At 41.2% G+C, this 15,157-nt stretch overlaps 1 protein-coding gene across 2 annotated transcripts in view; it reads right to left on the reverse strand.

Moving 5' to 3' along the window:
- The window catches only part of ptprub (protein tyrosine phosphatase receptor type Ub), a 215,545-nt gene that overhangs the window by 89,082 nt on the left and 111,306 nt on the right, over window positions 1-15,157 (reverse strand). For both annotated transcript variants that reach the window (XM_085366304.1, XM_085366303.1), the window contains exon 3: window positions 7,552-7,823. In XM_085366304.1, coding sequence (XP_085222430.1) covers window positions 7,552-7,823 — 272 coding nt within the window. The remainder of the gene's footprint in view (window positions 1-7,551; window positions 7,824-15,157) is intronic.

A 15,157-nucleotide genomic window follows, 5' to 3' on the forward strand; every position in this document is an offset into this window, starting at 1 on the left:
ACAGTCTCCCATCCACAAGTTTGATCAAAGGCCAGCTTTGAGTTATTGTTTCTCATAATCCTCTGACAAAGTGATTACAGCATGTTTCCTGTCGCTGGGTTTGGATTTTTACTGAGGCTCCACCCCAAATTAAAATGAAATCACATCCTCAAAGCTGCTTTAAATGTGTCTCACATGATATTCTAAATCATGTTAGCTTAATCTTTACAAGGTCAAATACACTGGCGGCCACCAGAGCTCCCCTTCAGCCTCCTGGAAGTACTGGATCATCTGTTACCAGGTTCAAAATGTTCCATTCTTATTGTTTAATGTTGAAACACTAAGCAGGCAACATCTTTTAACACTTTTAATTCATCTTTTAATTGTCCCCTGGCCTTAAAATCCAAACAGTTACATCAGTCTGACAGGAGGAAAGTTACTATCACTATGAAAATTCACAGAATGCAAATTGGGAAGAAGCTCTGAATGCTGTCAGAAGAAACTGTGGTGCTGGTGTAGATACATATTATACTGCACCGTTGAAAAACCAGCAAAATAAAAACAAACTCAGGGAAAAATATCACTGTAGCTGAATACTTCTCTGCCAATACCAAAATTATACTTTGCACAACCTCTGTCTGAGAGCTGGTTAGGGTTTTTTTTTTTTTTTTTACTTTTTGATTTACACTGAAGGAACTTTGACACCCACATCATCTCTGCTACCGCAATCCTCTTATGTTTGAACACCTAATTTAAGAGTCACAACTGCATCTTCAGGACCTCTGGCCCAAACCGCAGCCTTCCACAGTCAGCAGGACGGAGACGGTCCACCTTCTTTGGGCTTTGAAAGAAAGACGCCAACCGGTGTGACAACAAACTCAGCCATGCGTGACCCCTAAAGGCACCTTCCCAGAGAGATGGTGATGGGATGTGAGGAGATTGGGGTCAGCTGAAAAAAGAAAAAAAAGTCCAGACAGGATGCCATGCAGGAAGCCAGGCATGCACAGAGGGGAGGCTTGAAGCTTGCAGAAGGAGAAGTGGAGTGGGGAGGAGAGGAGAGGTGAAAGGAAAAGCAGGAGGAAGGGCCCTGGCTGCTGGGTCTCCTGGAGTTGGAGGCTGACCCCGCTCTGTCCACAGCTGGCTGCTCTACTCACAGAGGAGCACTGAGGCTAATCTCCTTCTGTCAGAGTCAATTTTTCCTGTTTGTTCCCAGACTTTGTTGGAACCTGAGCTGGAAGATGGCACCGCTTTTCAAAAGCAATATTAACGTTTTACTGTTTTCATTGTTTTCCCCCTTCTTCAGGTTGTCAATTCGCTTAAAAGCAGAGTCCTCCCCTCTGATTTGATTTTCTCTGCCTTTCCATTTTTCGCTGTCTGCCTTTATTTCTTTCATCTTCCTCTCACGTCTTCTTTACTTAACTCCTTACAAGCCCCTGCTTAACCAGAAAATAAACAAACAAATCATTGCTATAATGAAAGCATAATATACTTCCGTATGTTGACCTGAATTAGCTGTGTAAACACATGCGGCCATGCCATTAGACTAACATCAAAATTAGCCAGAAACACTGATTGGGCTTAATGGCATACAAGACAGAGGGAAAAAAATGTCTCGGAAGTCTAATTAAGGTGTTATTACTCTCCGCTGAGCTAAAGCACTGAGGAGATTGATTGCTGGTTAATCCTTGAACTTCTTAGCCATTAGAAGAGCAGCTTTTTACGAGGGAGACATTCAGAGCATTTGTTTTAATAAACAACCTCTGCGGATTTTTATTGAAAGCCACTTTCCCAATGAAACTTTCCATGTGCCTATTCTTTATTCTAATGAGCTGCTACTTTTCTTTCTTGGGATAAAAACGCAGGCATCATCTTTTGGAGATAAAAAAATAAGGAAATAAATAAATAAAAGAGTGACACCACAGTGATTTATGGCTGATATAAGATGCACATTATGAGAACATATTACATTATCCTGTAATACTGGCTTTTAGAAACGGTTATAATGTATACAAATCTGGAGACAATTTATTTGGCCCTATAAACGACCTGCTACCTTTTCTCCAGTCACGAGACACAATTAGGCACACCAGGCTTTCACTCACCATGAGACGCAGTCATGCATTAGATAGATGACAAAGGATTGCGTGCTGAAGTAAATCTGATGGGGTAGGAATACCAAAGAATAGCAGCCAGTGTCTGAAGATATAATTTCAATGTCAAGAATCCCAATTCGCTCTGTACACCGTTAAAAAAACGAAAACCTTTAACGTAGCCATGGGCTCAGCTTGAGGACTCTCAGCAGGCTACAGCGAGGAAAATAGCAGAAATTATCAGACAAAGAGGAGACGCACAGATTCTCATTTACAAGCCTTTGATGTGTTTAATGCATGTTATCTTTTTCCTTTTTAACTGAAATTGGTTTTATAAGTAAACAAGATAACATCATGGGAAATGGTTTTACATATCGAGACTTAATAATAACAATGTGAAAAAATGTCTGAGCGTGTCTATGAAAGTAGACGCTCTGTCACTTTGTTATTCTGGAGCATTCAGGTGTGTCTTAACACAATGCCAAGGAGAAAAGATGTCAGCACTGATCTTAGAGGAGCAGCTGTTGCTGCCCATTTGTCACGGCTGGCGGAGGGAGCCGTGTGATGTGGAGGAAAAGGAGGACCCAAGATGCAGCGAACTGATGACAGAGTGATGTTTATTTACAAGGTGGTGGTGGTGGCAAAAACAGGCAACTCAACATGAGCAATTACAAACCTAAACTGGGAGAAACTAAAGACAAACCTGAGACCATACAAAAGGGGTGCGGGGCAGAGAGACGCAGAGACAGGAACGAAACACCATAGAATGCAGAGCTACACGGAGGAACGCAGTGATACATGGATGAACGCAGACGAGCCGACGAGGAGCACAGGCAGACACCAACTATAAATACACACACCAGGTAATGAGGAAATGGCACACAGGAGGGGACACAGCTGGAACTTAATGGGCATAACGAGACACAGACCTACAAAGTAAAACAGGAAATCTAGAACCCGAACCGGACACAAGGGGGGAGGACACAGAATAACTAGAACAGAGGGAAATAGTCACAAAACACAAAACGCTGGGTCAACGACCCAGGACCATGACACCATTAGCCTTGGAAGGGTTATAAGGGCATTTCCAAACAATTTAAAGTCCATCATTCACAAGTTTATTCCCATGTGGGAAACATTCAAACACTAGTCAATCTTTCCAGGAGTGGACATGGCAGCAAATTCACCCCCCAAGGTCAGACTGTGCAATGATCAAAAGAGCTACATGTCAGACTCCACAGGCCTCAGCTAGCATGCTTCATGTTCAAAAGTTCAAAATACTATAATTAGAAAAAGCCTGAACAGGTAGAGGTTCTTTAGAAGGGTTGGGCAGGAGTTTCTTCACTCTAAAAAGAACATCAGCAGCACGGTTTACGTTTGCACAGTTGCATTTGAACAAACCACAAGACAGGTGGTGGTGAGAATTAGCTGTAATGCTCAGCACCGTGTTAGTGCAAATTAGTGCAAACACCACATTTCAACAGTCAGGCACTGTGGTGCAGGGCTAATGACCGGGGCTTTTTTTTGCAGCCACAGTCGCCGCAGTCATCCAGTCGATCAGACCACGAACTCCTCTGCACACCAAAGTATTCTAGAGTCAAATATGAGGCCGTCTGTCTGACTGAAATCGGGGTCATGCAACAGGACAACGATCCCAAACACAGCAGCAAATCTATAACATAATGACCCAACGTCCAGACCTCAGTTGGATTAAAATGCTGTGGCAAGAGTGACGATGATGTGAGAGACTGATAAAGTCACACAGAAAATGATTACTTCAGTTTATCACTGCTAAAGGTGGTTCTACAAATACTCAATCCTGTTCTTGTTTACTTTCAAAACGCTTTCACACGATTGTATATTCACATTTTCTCAATCATTTGCTAAAAAAAGAGGTGAAACACACATTGAACAAAACATTTCTTGTGCAGTTTTTTTTATAGATGACACAAATATGTAGGGAGTCAACATAAAACTATCATAAATGCCTTTGTGCACGATAATCATGTGGCAAACGTTTGACATCGTGTCAGCCATGCAGTGTGAAATTAAAATTTCATAGAAATCACCAGGTAAAAGAAAAGAAAAAGAAAAATATTATGTTTGCATCATACCATATAAACACATGGGGAAAAGTAAGAAAAGGAAATAAGAAGACAGGAGGGGTCGGCTGGGACCGGGTGGGTTCAGCGCAGAGGTGCATGTCTCCGGCTCTAGTTAGCAGTTTTGGGGGCTCGATAACATCTTTAATATTTGATAACAAGATTCTCCAGGTATTGCAAACACTCTAAACCAATATGAGGCAGAGAGAAATATGGCAATGCACAGCAGATCGCACTCGCACGACATTTTCAATCGAGACATCTCAAGGTGATCTTACTGCCTTCTATTTTCCATTCCTGAAACCCATTGCACTCCAAATCCCAATTTAACACCTGTGATAGGAGGAAGAGACTCCTGTCAGCCTTCGCATTAATATACACGGCAACCTGATCAGAAAATTTACAATAAACTGCACATAAAGTGCAAACATAGACATGTTAAAGAAAAAAAGAAAAAGAAAAACATCATCATTCGTTTTCGATAAAATCCTCAAACACTCAAGTTGGATATAATCAAGAAAATAATTTTTTAAATCACCAGGAAAGCGAACAAAGGAGATTGGAGTGATTGTGGTTTTTCGGCATATTAATCCCCTTAGTTTTGGTGATTATCAGAGAATTTGTCAGACTCCACTTAATTACATTCCACAATGACATTTTCAAGAAATAAACACAGACTGAGTGCGTGCCCCAAACAAAGTATTTCATTACACCCCAAAACGGTGAAAGCTCGAGTGTAATCTCACGTCTGTATCTCTGCAGTGTAAAAGCCTGACATTTTGTATCCCTGTGCTGTAGGCAAGAAACTGGCTCCTCCAATATGTCCTGAAACCTAATAAGGCAGAAGAACTTGAGGATTTAAAAACTGTCTCCAAAAGCTTGTGTGTTCCCGTGGGATTTATTTTAGTCACAGACAATGATAAGAAGGACCCATTATCCACCGCTGCTTCAAAAGAGTGCTTTTCTACTTTAATGACAGTGTAAATCAGCCTGCCTATCATTTGAAACCCAAAGTGGAAGTATTACACCTGCCATGGAGCTAATATAAACAAAGACTTTCACCATTTAAAGTCACACAAAGCTGCTGCTATACAGCTAAAAAAAAAAAAACATGTAAAAATGAAAGTTGAACGCAGTGCCACTGCAAACTTCTCTTCCCCCTTTTCGTTGCTGCTTTACAATAGGGGATAGCCAGCACTATTAGATACCATTAAAGAAAACATTGAGCTTTTACACCTCCCCACTTGCCCTTCTCTCCGTTCTGTCTGTGCAACAGAGAGCAATGACGTGTTGCAAGACAAGGCCCACTGTCATTCCACAGTGATGAGGTTTTTGACTGCCGAGGGATTAGCAATGTAAGCCGTGGCATATGTGACTTTGTGGAGGCAGTTTGTTTTGTTTCCTTTGTACTCAGAAGCAGTATGAGGTCAGCTGAGTTAAAGTGAAATGTGAGATGAAAGTAGAAGAAAGAAAGAAGGAAAACTACATTGCTTTAATTCCTCACAAGCTAAAATTGGATACAGTTTTTCTAACGGTGCCAATATCTGCTGATCAAATCCCAAATATTAGCAATTTAATCCAATCTGAACACCGTGTTCCCCCCCAACATGACATAAAAGCCATTAGCAGTTTAAGCTGTTCTATTAAAAGCCACTACTGTCAATTCTAATTCAAGTGTAAGGCCCATCTTCTTCTTCTTCCCTTGTACTGTTTGTCCTGTCTTCAGAGCCATCCACTCCTCCTCATAAGCCCATTATAAAGCTCCTTCTCCTATCTGGAGCCTCTCATTGGCAGCTGCAGCATAATTCTGACTCACCTATGAGCCATCAGTGTTTACTGGGATGCTAACGAGACCGAGAGACGAGAAAGTACACAGCTCCCCGGAGAAAGGGAAAGGAATAAACCGGCGATGTTCAAAAAGCAAATTCAATAGCACTTGACTGGCGAAGAAAACGCAGGATAGGTTTTATTATTTTATTCAGGACTTATCTGCGCTGATGTTATGATAGGGTGAAACTGTGGTTAGTGAGTCTGTTTTATAACACGGAGATGGCAGCTCTCTTCCACTTCCAGCTCGCTCACTGTTAAACATGCAGAATGAGAGCAAACCTCCACTTAATGTATTTAATAAGGGTACAGTGAAAGTAGCGATTTGCGATGAAAATGCCATGAAAAGAAAAGAATCAGACAGTGTGGACCTCATTATTTGCCACTGATGAGCAGTTTCACTGGCAGGCGTCCTTTGCTACTCTGTTTATGGGGCCAAAGCTCAAGAGACACTGCAACTGGATTTGGCACTGATTAGTGCAACTCGCTGTCTTCTTGTATAGTTAGTGATTTGTAGCTACTGACTTGATATCCAGAAATATAGCTACAGATGGCAGCGCCACAAACTCAGTGGGTTTCACTATAATGGTTTGTTTCTCTTTGAATCAAAGAAAAATAATGTCCCTTTTTAACTTAGGTCAACAAACGTTGGTGTTTAATTATAACCTGGAAAAGAAGTAGATACATAAAGTATGCCTGAAATATTATTTTCTGCTATGAGTCAAGTGCCCCTGACTGTAATACTGTTCTGTACAATATATACATGTGTTTTATCCTGTTAACCTAACATTGTTTACCTTATTTTCAGATCGCATGATGTCGGGAGAAAGGCATCACCCTGCATCTACACCCCAGGTCTGCACAACGCTAAGGACTATTATTTACATAGTGAAGATCACATCTTGCAGGTCTGAATAGAATTTAATTAAGTCAGCAGGATTGACAGTTCTTGATAAAATGCACACTACTCAACTTAATTGCTTTTTGACAGCTCCGCAGAGTTTGCAGAAAGAAGAAATTGGATTAATAGATGGATAACACTCACGCTCACCTGACTGTGCCATGTGCAGACCACAGCATATCAGACCCTCACAGTGCATGCCAGTCACTGTCTGCGTGCTGCATGCACACAATGGCGTATCACGCGAATTGTTAGAGTGAAGTGAAAGTGCAGAAAAACAAACCTCGCAGGGTGAAATCTCCACCAGGCATTCCCTTGTGAGATCTACTTAGGTGCTTTAAGCACCAGCATTGGCTACATCCACAAGGGAATCAGTGCTAATTAAGTTGCAAATGTAAGTAATTAACTGTACCTCGAGGCTAAAATGAGTAGTGATCAACAGAGCCTCACTGTGTACCATTTTTAAGCTCTACATGATCGCGGTCAATGAGTCTGTATATCTCCAACAAAACAAAAAAATGTTAAGTTCTTAGAGGAGCATCAAGCAGCTACTTTGAACAACACGTCCGACATATTAAAAGCGAGGATGATGAAGACTTTAAGTCAGTTTTAAATCAGTTTCATCAACATATTTAAATATGAATGTTTGTACCTGGTATTCGTTCGGCCAGAAGGTGCTGACAGCCAGCTCAACCTGATGCCACTGTTTGCCATGAGGCCCCGACGTGTTCCACACTGGACTGCCGAGCGGGCCGCCGTTGACCCGCACATATGCCCGTAGAGCCCCGGGACTGTGGCCATCACGGCTATACAGGAAGTAGCTGAACTGGACGCAGTGCGTGTCATTTTCACTCAGTGTCTGCAGCAGCAGCTGAGCACGATGACCCACGGCATGCTGGGAGGAGTTCACCAGCATATAGGACCCTGGAAAAAAAGCAGGACAGAATGCAACAATTAATCGCTCTATTCAACATTTATGTGTTATTAAAAGTCAGGGTCATTAACTGTGAAGCCAATTTTTCTGCTGCTCTGTATTGGCCGGTTTAAGCCTGAAAACAAACGTTCCTGTACACCAGATGTCTTACATGCGTCAGAAACAGACATCATTTACAAGTTGCAGAAGTGAAGCGTGCATTTTAAAAAAGTTAACTAGTCTCTCGAATGCCTGAGGTGTTTATTCATTTTAAATTGGAAAATGAAGTCAACCACACAGACACTTGCACTATCTTCTACACCCGTGTTTTCCTGAGGCAGTAATAGCTTTTTGGACATTCATGTATTTTTCATTCATGTATTTTACAATTTGACTGTATTGTTTTCTTTAGACACAAGGGGCAATATTGAAAATCATAGTTTGAGTTTATTTATATATGTAATAATGCATGATGGGAAAATACACAATCTACAGTACTGCACAAAACTCTTGAGAAACCCATCACTTTTTTATTGTGCTTCGAAAATGGGAATTAGGTGCAGCAATTTATTGAAACATACATTTAAACGCAGCATGTAAGGCGACTCTAATGAGCTTCAACACAGCTTGAACTGTTATTGCTTTACGTAGCTTTCAGGAATAGTACTCCAGGCTTCTTGAAGGAAAGTTGAAAATACTTCTTTGGATTTTGGCTCCTTTCGTTTTGCAATAACGTTCAGGTTCAGGCTCTAGTGAGGTCAATCCATGACTAATAGTGTTACTGTGTTTTTCTATCCAGGTATGATTTTGAAGTATTGGCAGTGTTTTTTTGGAGTCACTGTCATGCTGAGAAATTAGGCTGTTGTAAATCAGATGCTTTCCAGATACAGGTACTGCATGGAAGATCAAAATTGTGCTTCGTAATTCCATTAATTCTGATCTGAAAAGATCGCAAACACCAGAGGCTGAAATCCAGACACCGTATTTTATAGATGTTATAGACGCTCATGGTTGTACCCATCTCCTGACCTCCTCCATACATATTGGTGATGATTTGAACCAAAAATTCTGGATTTTGGATGCTTTACTTTGTCAGACCTCTTGCCAATGATTTTCAGTTCAGTTCTTGTGGAATTTGGCACACATCAACCTTTTCTTCCTATTTGCCTTCCTTAAGAATGGCTTCTTGACAGTAGTTAGTAGTGGACTGAACAACCATATCCATCTGTCAGGTCCTGTGTCAGGTTTCTACTAGATTTGTCCTGTTTGTTAAGGACAATTTGAGTTTCCTCAAATTTTTTAAGGACACACTGCACACCATGCAGAAATGTATCAACCTTTCAGCTACTTGCTGCTTGGGAATCACTTTGTTACGGAGCCCCGCAGGGGACATGGGAGAAAAAAAAATTAAGACGGACTTTTGCGAGATCTCGCAAAAGTTTTAGCCGCATTCTTCGGAGGCCGCCAGCTCGAAGCCGACCGGGAGGTCGAGGCACGATGTGCCGGGAAAGCGGTGTTCCTCCCGGCTGTAGTAGGTCTCGACCTCCCGTTAGCTTCGAGATGGTGGGTGTCAGATCTCCAAAAATGTCGGAGCACTTTTGCAAATATGTGATGTCTTGTAAAGCGAGCAGGTGTCTGATGTTTACACAGCTACATTCACGCCTCAAAATATCTTAAAAGTGTATTTTGTGACCCAGAAAGAGTAATATTACAACTAAGTAGCTGCCGCCATTGTTGGAATTCAACTTTTGCGAGATCTCGCAAAACTTTTGCGAGATCCCAAGTTTGTTTTGCGAGATCTTGCAAAACTTTTGCGAGATCCCGAGTTTGTTTTGCAAGATCTCGCAAAAGCCCGTCTTAATTTTTTTTTTCTCCCATGTCCCCTGCGGGGCTCCGTACTTTGTTGATGCAAGAATGTTATTTTATGCCTTTTGAACTGTGTAATATTTGGCATTTCTCAGATTCAGCTAAAGAAATGGGAACAAATTATGTTTTTGTGACAGGGTCCTACTAGCAACTTTAAAGTGAATCAGAAACAGAATACTTTATTAATCCCTAAGGAAACTGTGTAGACACACATGCTCCAAGACAGTAAGAACAGAAACTAAATACAGGTTGCAACATATAACATAATAGCTCTAATTATTATTGTTATTATATCTGTGTGCTACACAAAATTAATATACTTTGACATCAAGTTGCCCCTCTTATCTTTCTTCTTTTCTCTGTAGAGGATGTGCAAATGTGCACTCTTTGCTAAGTTGCCCGTCGGCTTAACAAAAAAACAAAATGTTCCTTTGGAAATGGTACAAGGACTGGACTGAGGATGAGTGAAAATGCAGGTAATGTCCAAAGAAAAACTTTGAAACATCTTTAGAAAGCCTGGAGAACAACTGCTCAAGACCGCTATAACAAAATGACAAGAAAGTCTGGCTCCCCGGAAGTAAAATATAACGAAACGAGGGCTGGCTCATGACTCGCACAGTACCGTACAAGCGTATATGAAAAAGAGAGTAAATTAGTTACATTAGTGCTCATACCGCGAACATGTCCATAGCACAGACTTGTTCATCTAATTTAAGTGGTTGAGCTTTGCAAATGAATCACTGAGGCATTTTTGGGAAACAGACTCCCATGAACCAAGGCAAACATATCAGACAAGGAACAAATCTTTTTTTAACCACTTTTCGCCGTGTGAATCAGAAAGAAGAAAAATGAAAGTATTATCCACCAAGTCACTGCTATGTGTGTAGGTGGTTAACAAAAGGGGGAAAAAAATTAAATGTGGGCTTTTGAATGTACAGACACATTCAGTTCTGGCGATGGCAGCAGTGAATACCGGAGACAAATGAGGGGACCGAGTGAGAAAAGAAACTGAGTGAGAAAAATGAGCTCATGGCCAGTTTCCCTCTTCCCTCTTCACCAAGGTGACGCCGAGGTAAAAACGAGATTCACAAACCCCCCGACCGCCCCAAAGCCTCCTCTAATCAGGATAACATAACCCCATTGCCCTTTGCCTCGCATCTGTCCTGCCTTGAGTCTTTGCCCACTAACGTGATTAGCACAACAATGTTTGGAGACCTTCCTGTGTACTCAAATAATCAAGCCTGTTGTCTTTGTACTCCAAGGTCTTTCTGTTCTCAGTCAGAAACAAGCCCGAGAGACCAGACAGTCACAGCCTTGGCGCCAGGTGTCCAGAAGACACTTATTCTCCTCTCAGATGTAATAGCATGTGAATGGTGCAGAAGCCAGACAGAGGAAAAAAATCTTAACATCCCACCGAGTTTGCACCTCTGAAATAGGAGCCTCTCTGACAATAAGCATCTGGGGCAACACACCATACCTACAGAAGTACTCTGAGTTATGAATATAGAAGTCTTTAGCTTTTTTATCCTCATCTCTATTAAACGCCAAACAAGCACCTGATGGAGTCATCCGCTTCTTCACAAGCACAACCAGCCACTGAGAACACACTAATTACCTCTTTGAGCGCAAATAAGACAAAATGCCTAAATTTACAAGCTGATGTTCTACATAATGAGATTGAGATTCACAACCCTTAACCCGGAGCCATAAAAAACATTAAATCAAGGAGCTGTATGGCCGCTCATTACGTGAAAGCTATACGTGGCCTTTGCTATAAAACCGCATTGCACTGCAGCGCACTGTCAACACCTCCTGATTTGTGTCCTGTCCTGCGCTTGGCATCTCGGCACTCTCATTTCGCTTTGCTTAATTAGATCTTTCAGAGTCCGTCTCCTCTCTCGCACCCTCCAGGCCCACGAGGGACTCATAAAATACCAGAAAAGGGCTGAGGTGCTGAGGCCATACTGTCCTCACTGTGCCTCCTGTTTTATATATAGGCATTATTAACACCTTTCTGTTGACTCTGCAATAACATCACGTGAGAACGGACAGAGCAGCCGCCCTGCTGCCCTTTAACCTGCTTGAAGACTCAAACCGAAGACGGAGTGAAGTCATAAATTTAATAAGGGTTAGCACGTGTGGGTGAAAGCAAATGATGGCGAAAAACTGAAACACTGTGACAAATTAAATGGAGGTCCTGGACACAGTCGGTGCAGTAATCCCGATATACTGGGAGATAATCCACATTAGCTCGCTCAGTATGGGCATTATGTATATTACTTGATTTGATTTGGCAAGTTTTCGAAGCCCTGCCTCTGTGTAAGCAGGAATTTCTGCCCCTAATTAAATGGTTGTGTCTGAGGGCTGAAAAGGCTAAGCAAAAGCATTTAACAAAAGGAAACATAATGGGAAATTAATCGAATCTATTTCTACACAATGTGTTTCTTTTTTCTGTTACGTAATCCGTTTAGTAAAAAAGTAAATAGACATTGATTTTTTTTGTGCCTTTTCTCATACACAGACAACAAATATATCTCCTTTCTTTTAAAGGGAATTAACACTTTAAATAAGATACAAAGATATAATTTAATTCGAGCACACATAAGGCGGGAGACTGGGAGACCTCCGTGTACTTCAGAACCAATGTTGAACAGCGTGAACGGAACATGAAGAAAACGAAATGTTTTCAGGCATAAACTGAAGTGGGTGACGGTGTGACAAAATGTCTTTTTGCAGCAGCACTCTCTGCACACTCCATCTGACCTTGTTTGCCAAGTCTATATTATGGAGACAGAACATCTCTGCAGGGCCCTGTGCAAGGACGGAGACGAGAAAAGGAAGGGCAACACCTATTCAATTTCCTCTCAATAACTGACACTTTGGAGAAGGCGTCGATTTTTGATTAAAAAAAAAAAAAAAAAGCGAAAGAAAGAAGACCTCATCGGGGTCAAAGGGCTGCCTGCGAAGTGGTCCAACTTCAGAGTGCATTGCAGTGATGGGATTGTTAATATTAACTGTTAAGGCCAGTCAATTCAGGTTTACCTTGACATAGGGACACTGAACAACATCTTTAGAAGAAACTGCGAAGACGAAGAAATTGTTATGTCCTAGCGAGTCATCTTTGGGAAGTAAAGAAGAGGTCAGACTGAATTGTTACTGTCTTGCACACGCAAAGTAATGACACCGTTCAGTCACTCGAAAAAACCCTTGGATTTATCTGAAAAGCGCTCCTCAACCAGAGTTTGTCTGCTTTTATTATAGTCATCAGCTCATTGATTGAACACCTGGAGTGTCAATGTGTCATTAGCACCTAAAACCCACCTAAACTGCGGCGTAAAGTCGTTTTTGCTTCAGTGACACCTGCCGCTGTAATCCATTCAAACAACCAAATGTATTTCAGGTCTATAAGGCAACATCTGAAAAGTCTACAGCTATGATGGCAAACTGTTCATGTTGCTGTATCGCCACTAATGTTGAATACTGAGGTGTATAGGTCAATTTTCATGTTTACATTCAGTTTTTTAGCATTTTATGAAGTCGTTCAACACAAAATTTAAAACAAATATGTTTGTCAAGCTGCCCACACAGGAAGCCATTTGTTCATCGTGCATTGCTTTCAAGCTGACAGTTGATCGCTTGTGGGCATTGCAGGTAACCTTGGAAACCCTCTAAAGTATTTAGGTCATGCATCAAACAACAGTATCCTGCACTCTTATTGGTCGTCGCTTTAATCACTGAAGTGAGTTGTTGTTGGAGGTTGAGACGAGTTTCTCTTGGGTCCCATCCGCTTTGTGTCTCCAGGGTTATTTTGACCATAGCTGCTTGGAGTTGTCAAATATCACTGGCTTTCTATGGTTACTCCATCGCTGCAAATCACCTCCAGTGTGGACACAGCTAAAAAGCATCTTAATTGTAGACAAACTAAGTGCAAAACAGTTTCTCTTTCTTCATTTTACCATGCTTCCTGCTGAGAACTATATGGAACTGCCCATGTCCTCTGACTCTACCCTGCTGCTGAGCAGTGTTGTGGGTAACGCTTTCCAAAGCAATGCATCACTGTAATCTCATAAATTCAACACTAAATTCAGTAATTACATTGCAGTTACAATTATGTTGTTACTTGCATTACAAAGGTTTTTCAGTTATCTGAACGATGGCTGGACAGAAAGAAAAAACATCAAACATATTTGATCCTTCTTGAACACAATCACCACTAAAATGAGCTGAAATGGATTCATATGCATCGAGGAGGAAAACAGCGGTCCGCTCTACAACTCTTGAGGAGAGGAGATATGAACATTAGGTTTATTTTTATTGCACGAAAGAACAAGAGCATGATGATAAAGTGCAGACTATATCAGGACACATAATTATTGCATTGCACTGCTAGCACAACATTAGTTCAAGCATCTGCAGCATGCTAACACTGAGACAGAAAACCCAGAACCCTGAGTGAGCTTCAACAGGTAACAAAGTCATGGTAGCCTCCGTTTCAAGGTAGAATCACTGTGGCGTTTGCTTTGAAGACTCTTTGGGTGCTTTTCAACTTTACTTTTTCTTGTAGATTTTGTAAACACTAAAAGAAATATTGTATTTTTGTCCTCATGGGAGTTTGTGTCCGTGTATGAGACTGTAGGTTCAGGTTTATATAGTTAACTAATAGTTATGTGACAGTGCTTCTTACACATCATGTAAGAAGTAACATGAAAATAATGGATTGAGTAGTTACTACTTACATTTAAGAAAAGTAACGAGTATTGTGTAATACACTTTTCTGAGTAAATACACCAACACTGTTGCTAAGTAACTTTAACAAATCTTCCCAGAGGCAAATGTTGCTGCTCACAGTATCTTTTCCATCTCAGGAGAAAATAATCAACTTCATTTAAGGAGCCTGATGAATTCTGACCTGTTTCTGGTGAACTGCCCTTTGGGAGAATTAAGGAGCGAAACAACAAATCAATTACTGACTAATTATCCTGCGTAGGTTGAAAATAACTAGAGAAACCCAGTTCTCTTAGGTTGTCTTTAATTTTGAGTTTAACAGCCTCATGGAGCAATCAATAAACAAAAAAAGGAAAAAGCTTGTAGGATTTATATCTTGGCATTGTCTGACTTTGGTGTCAGATGAAGTGCATGCAGTGCTGAGAACAATGCAAGCTACCGTACTTTTGCCATTAATGAAAACTGAAAGTACAATAAAGTTACTCATCATATTTTCCTTGCATTTAAATCTGGAAGTCACTCTTGACAGAATTCAGCATGAAATATCCCACGCTGCTCTTTCTTTCAGCAGCCAGCAGATCATCACCTTAAACGTGCAGTACCAATCATTGCACGTCACCAGCACCAAAAACACAGCATGAGCAACTCAACTGCAAATATAAAGAAAAAGACGAACTAAACCTCGGTATGACAGACTGACGCACGCCAACGCAGCCCTTCCAAATGCTACAACACAAGTGACGTGCAGTCGGCA

This window comes from Diplotaxodon limnothrissa, linkage group LG11 (genome assembly GCF_057381915.1).
Source record: "Diplotaxodon limnothrissa isolate DT_005_m linkage group LG11, D_limnothrissa_male_GT1.1, whole genome shotgun sequence".
Taxonomy (NCBI): Eukaryota; Metazoa; Chordata; class Actinopteri; order Cichliformes; family Cichlidae; genus Diplotaxodon; species Diplotaxodon limnothrissa.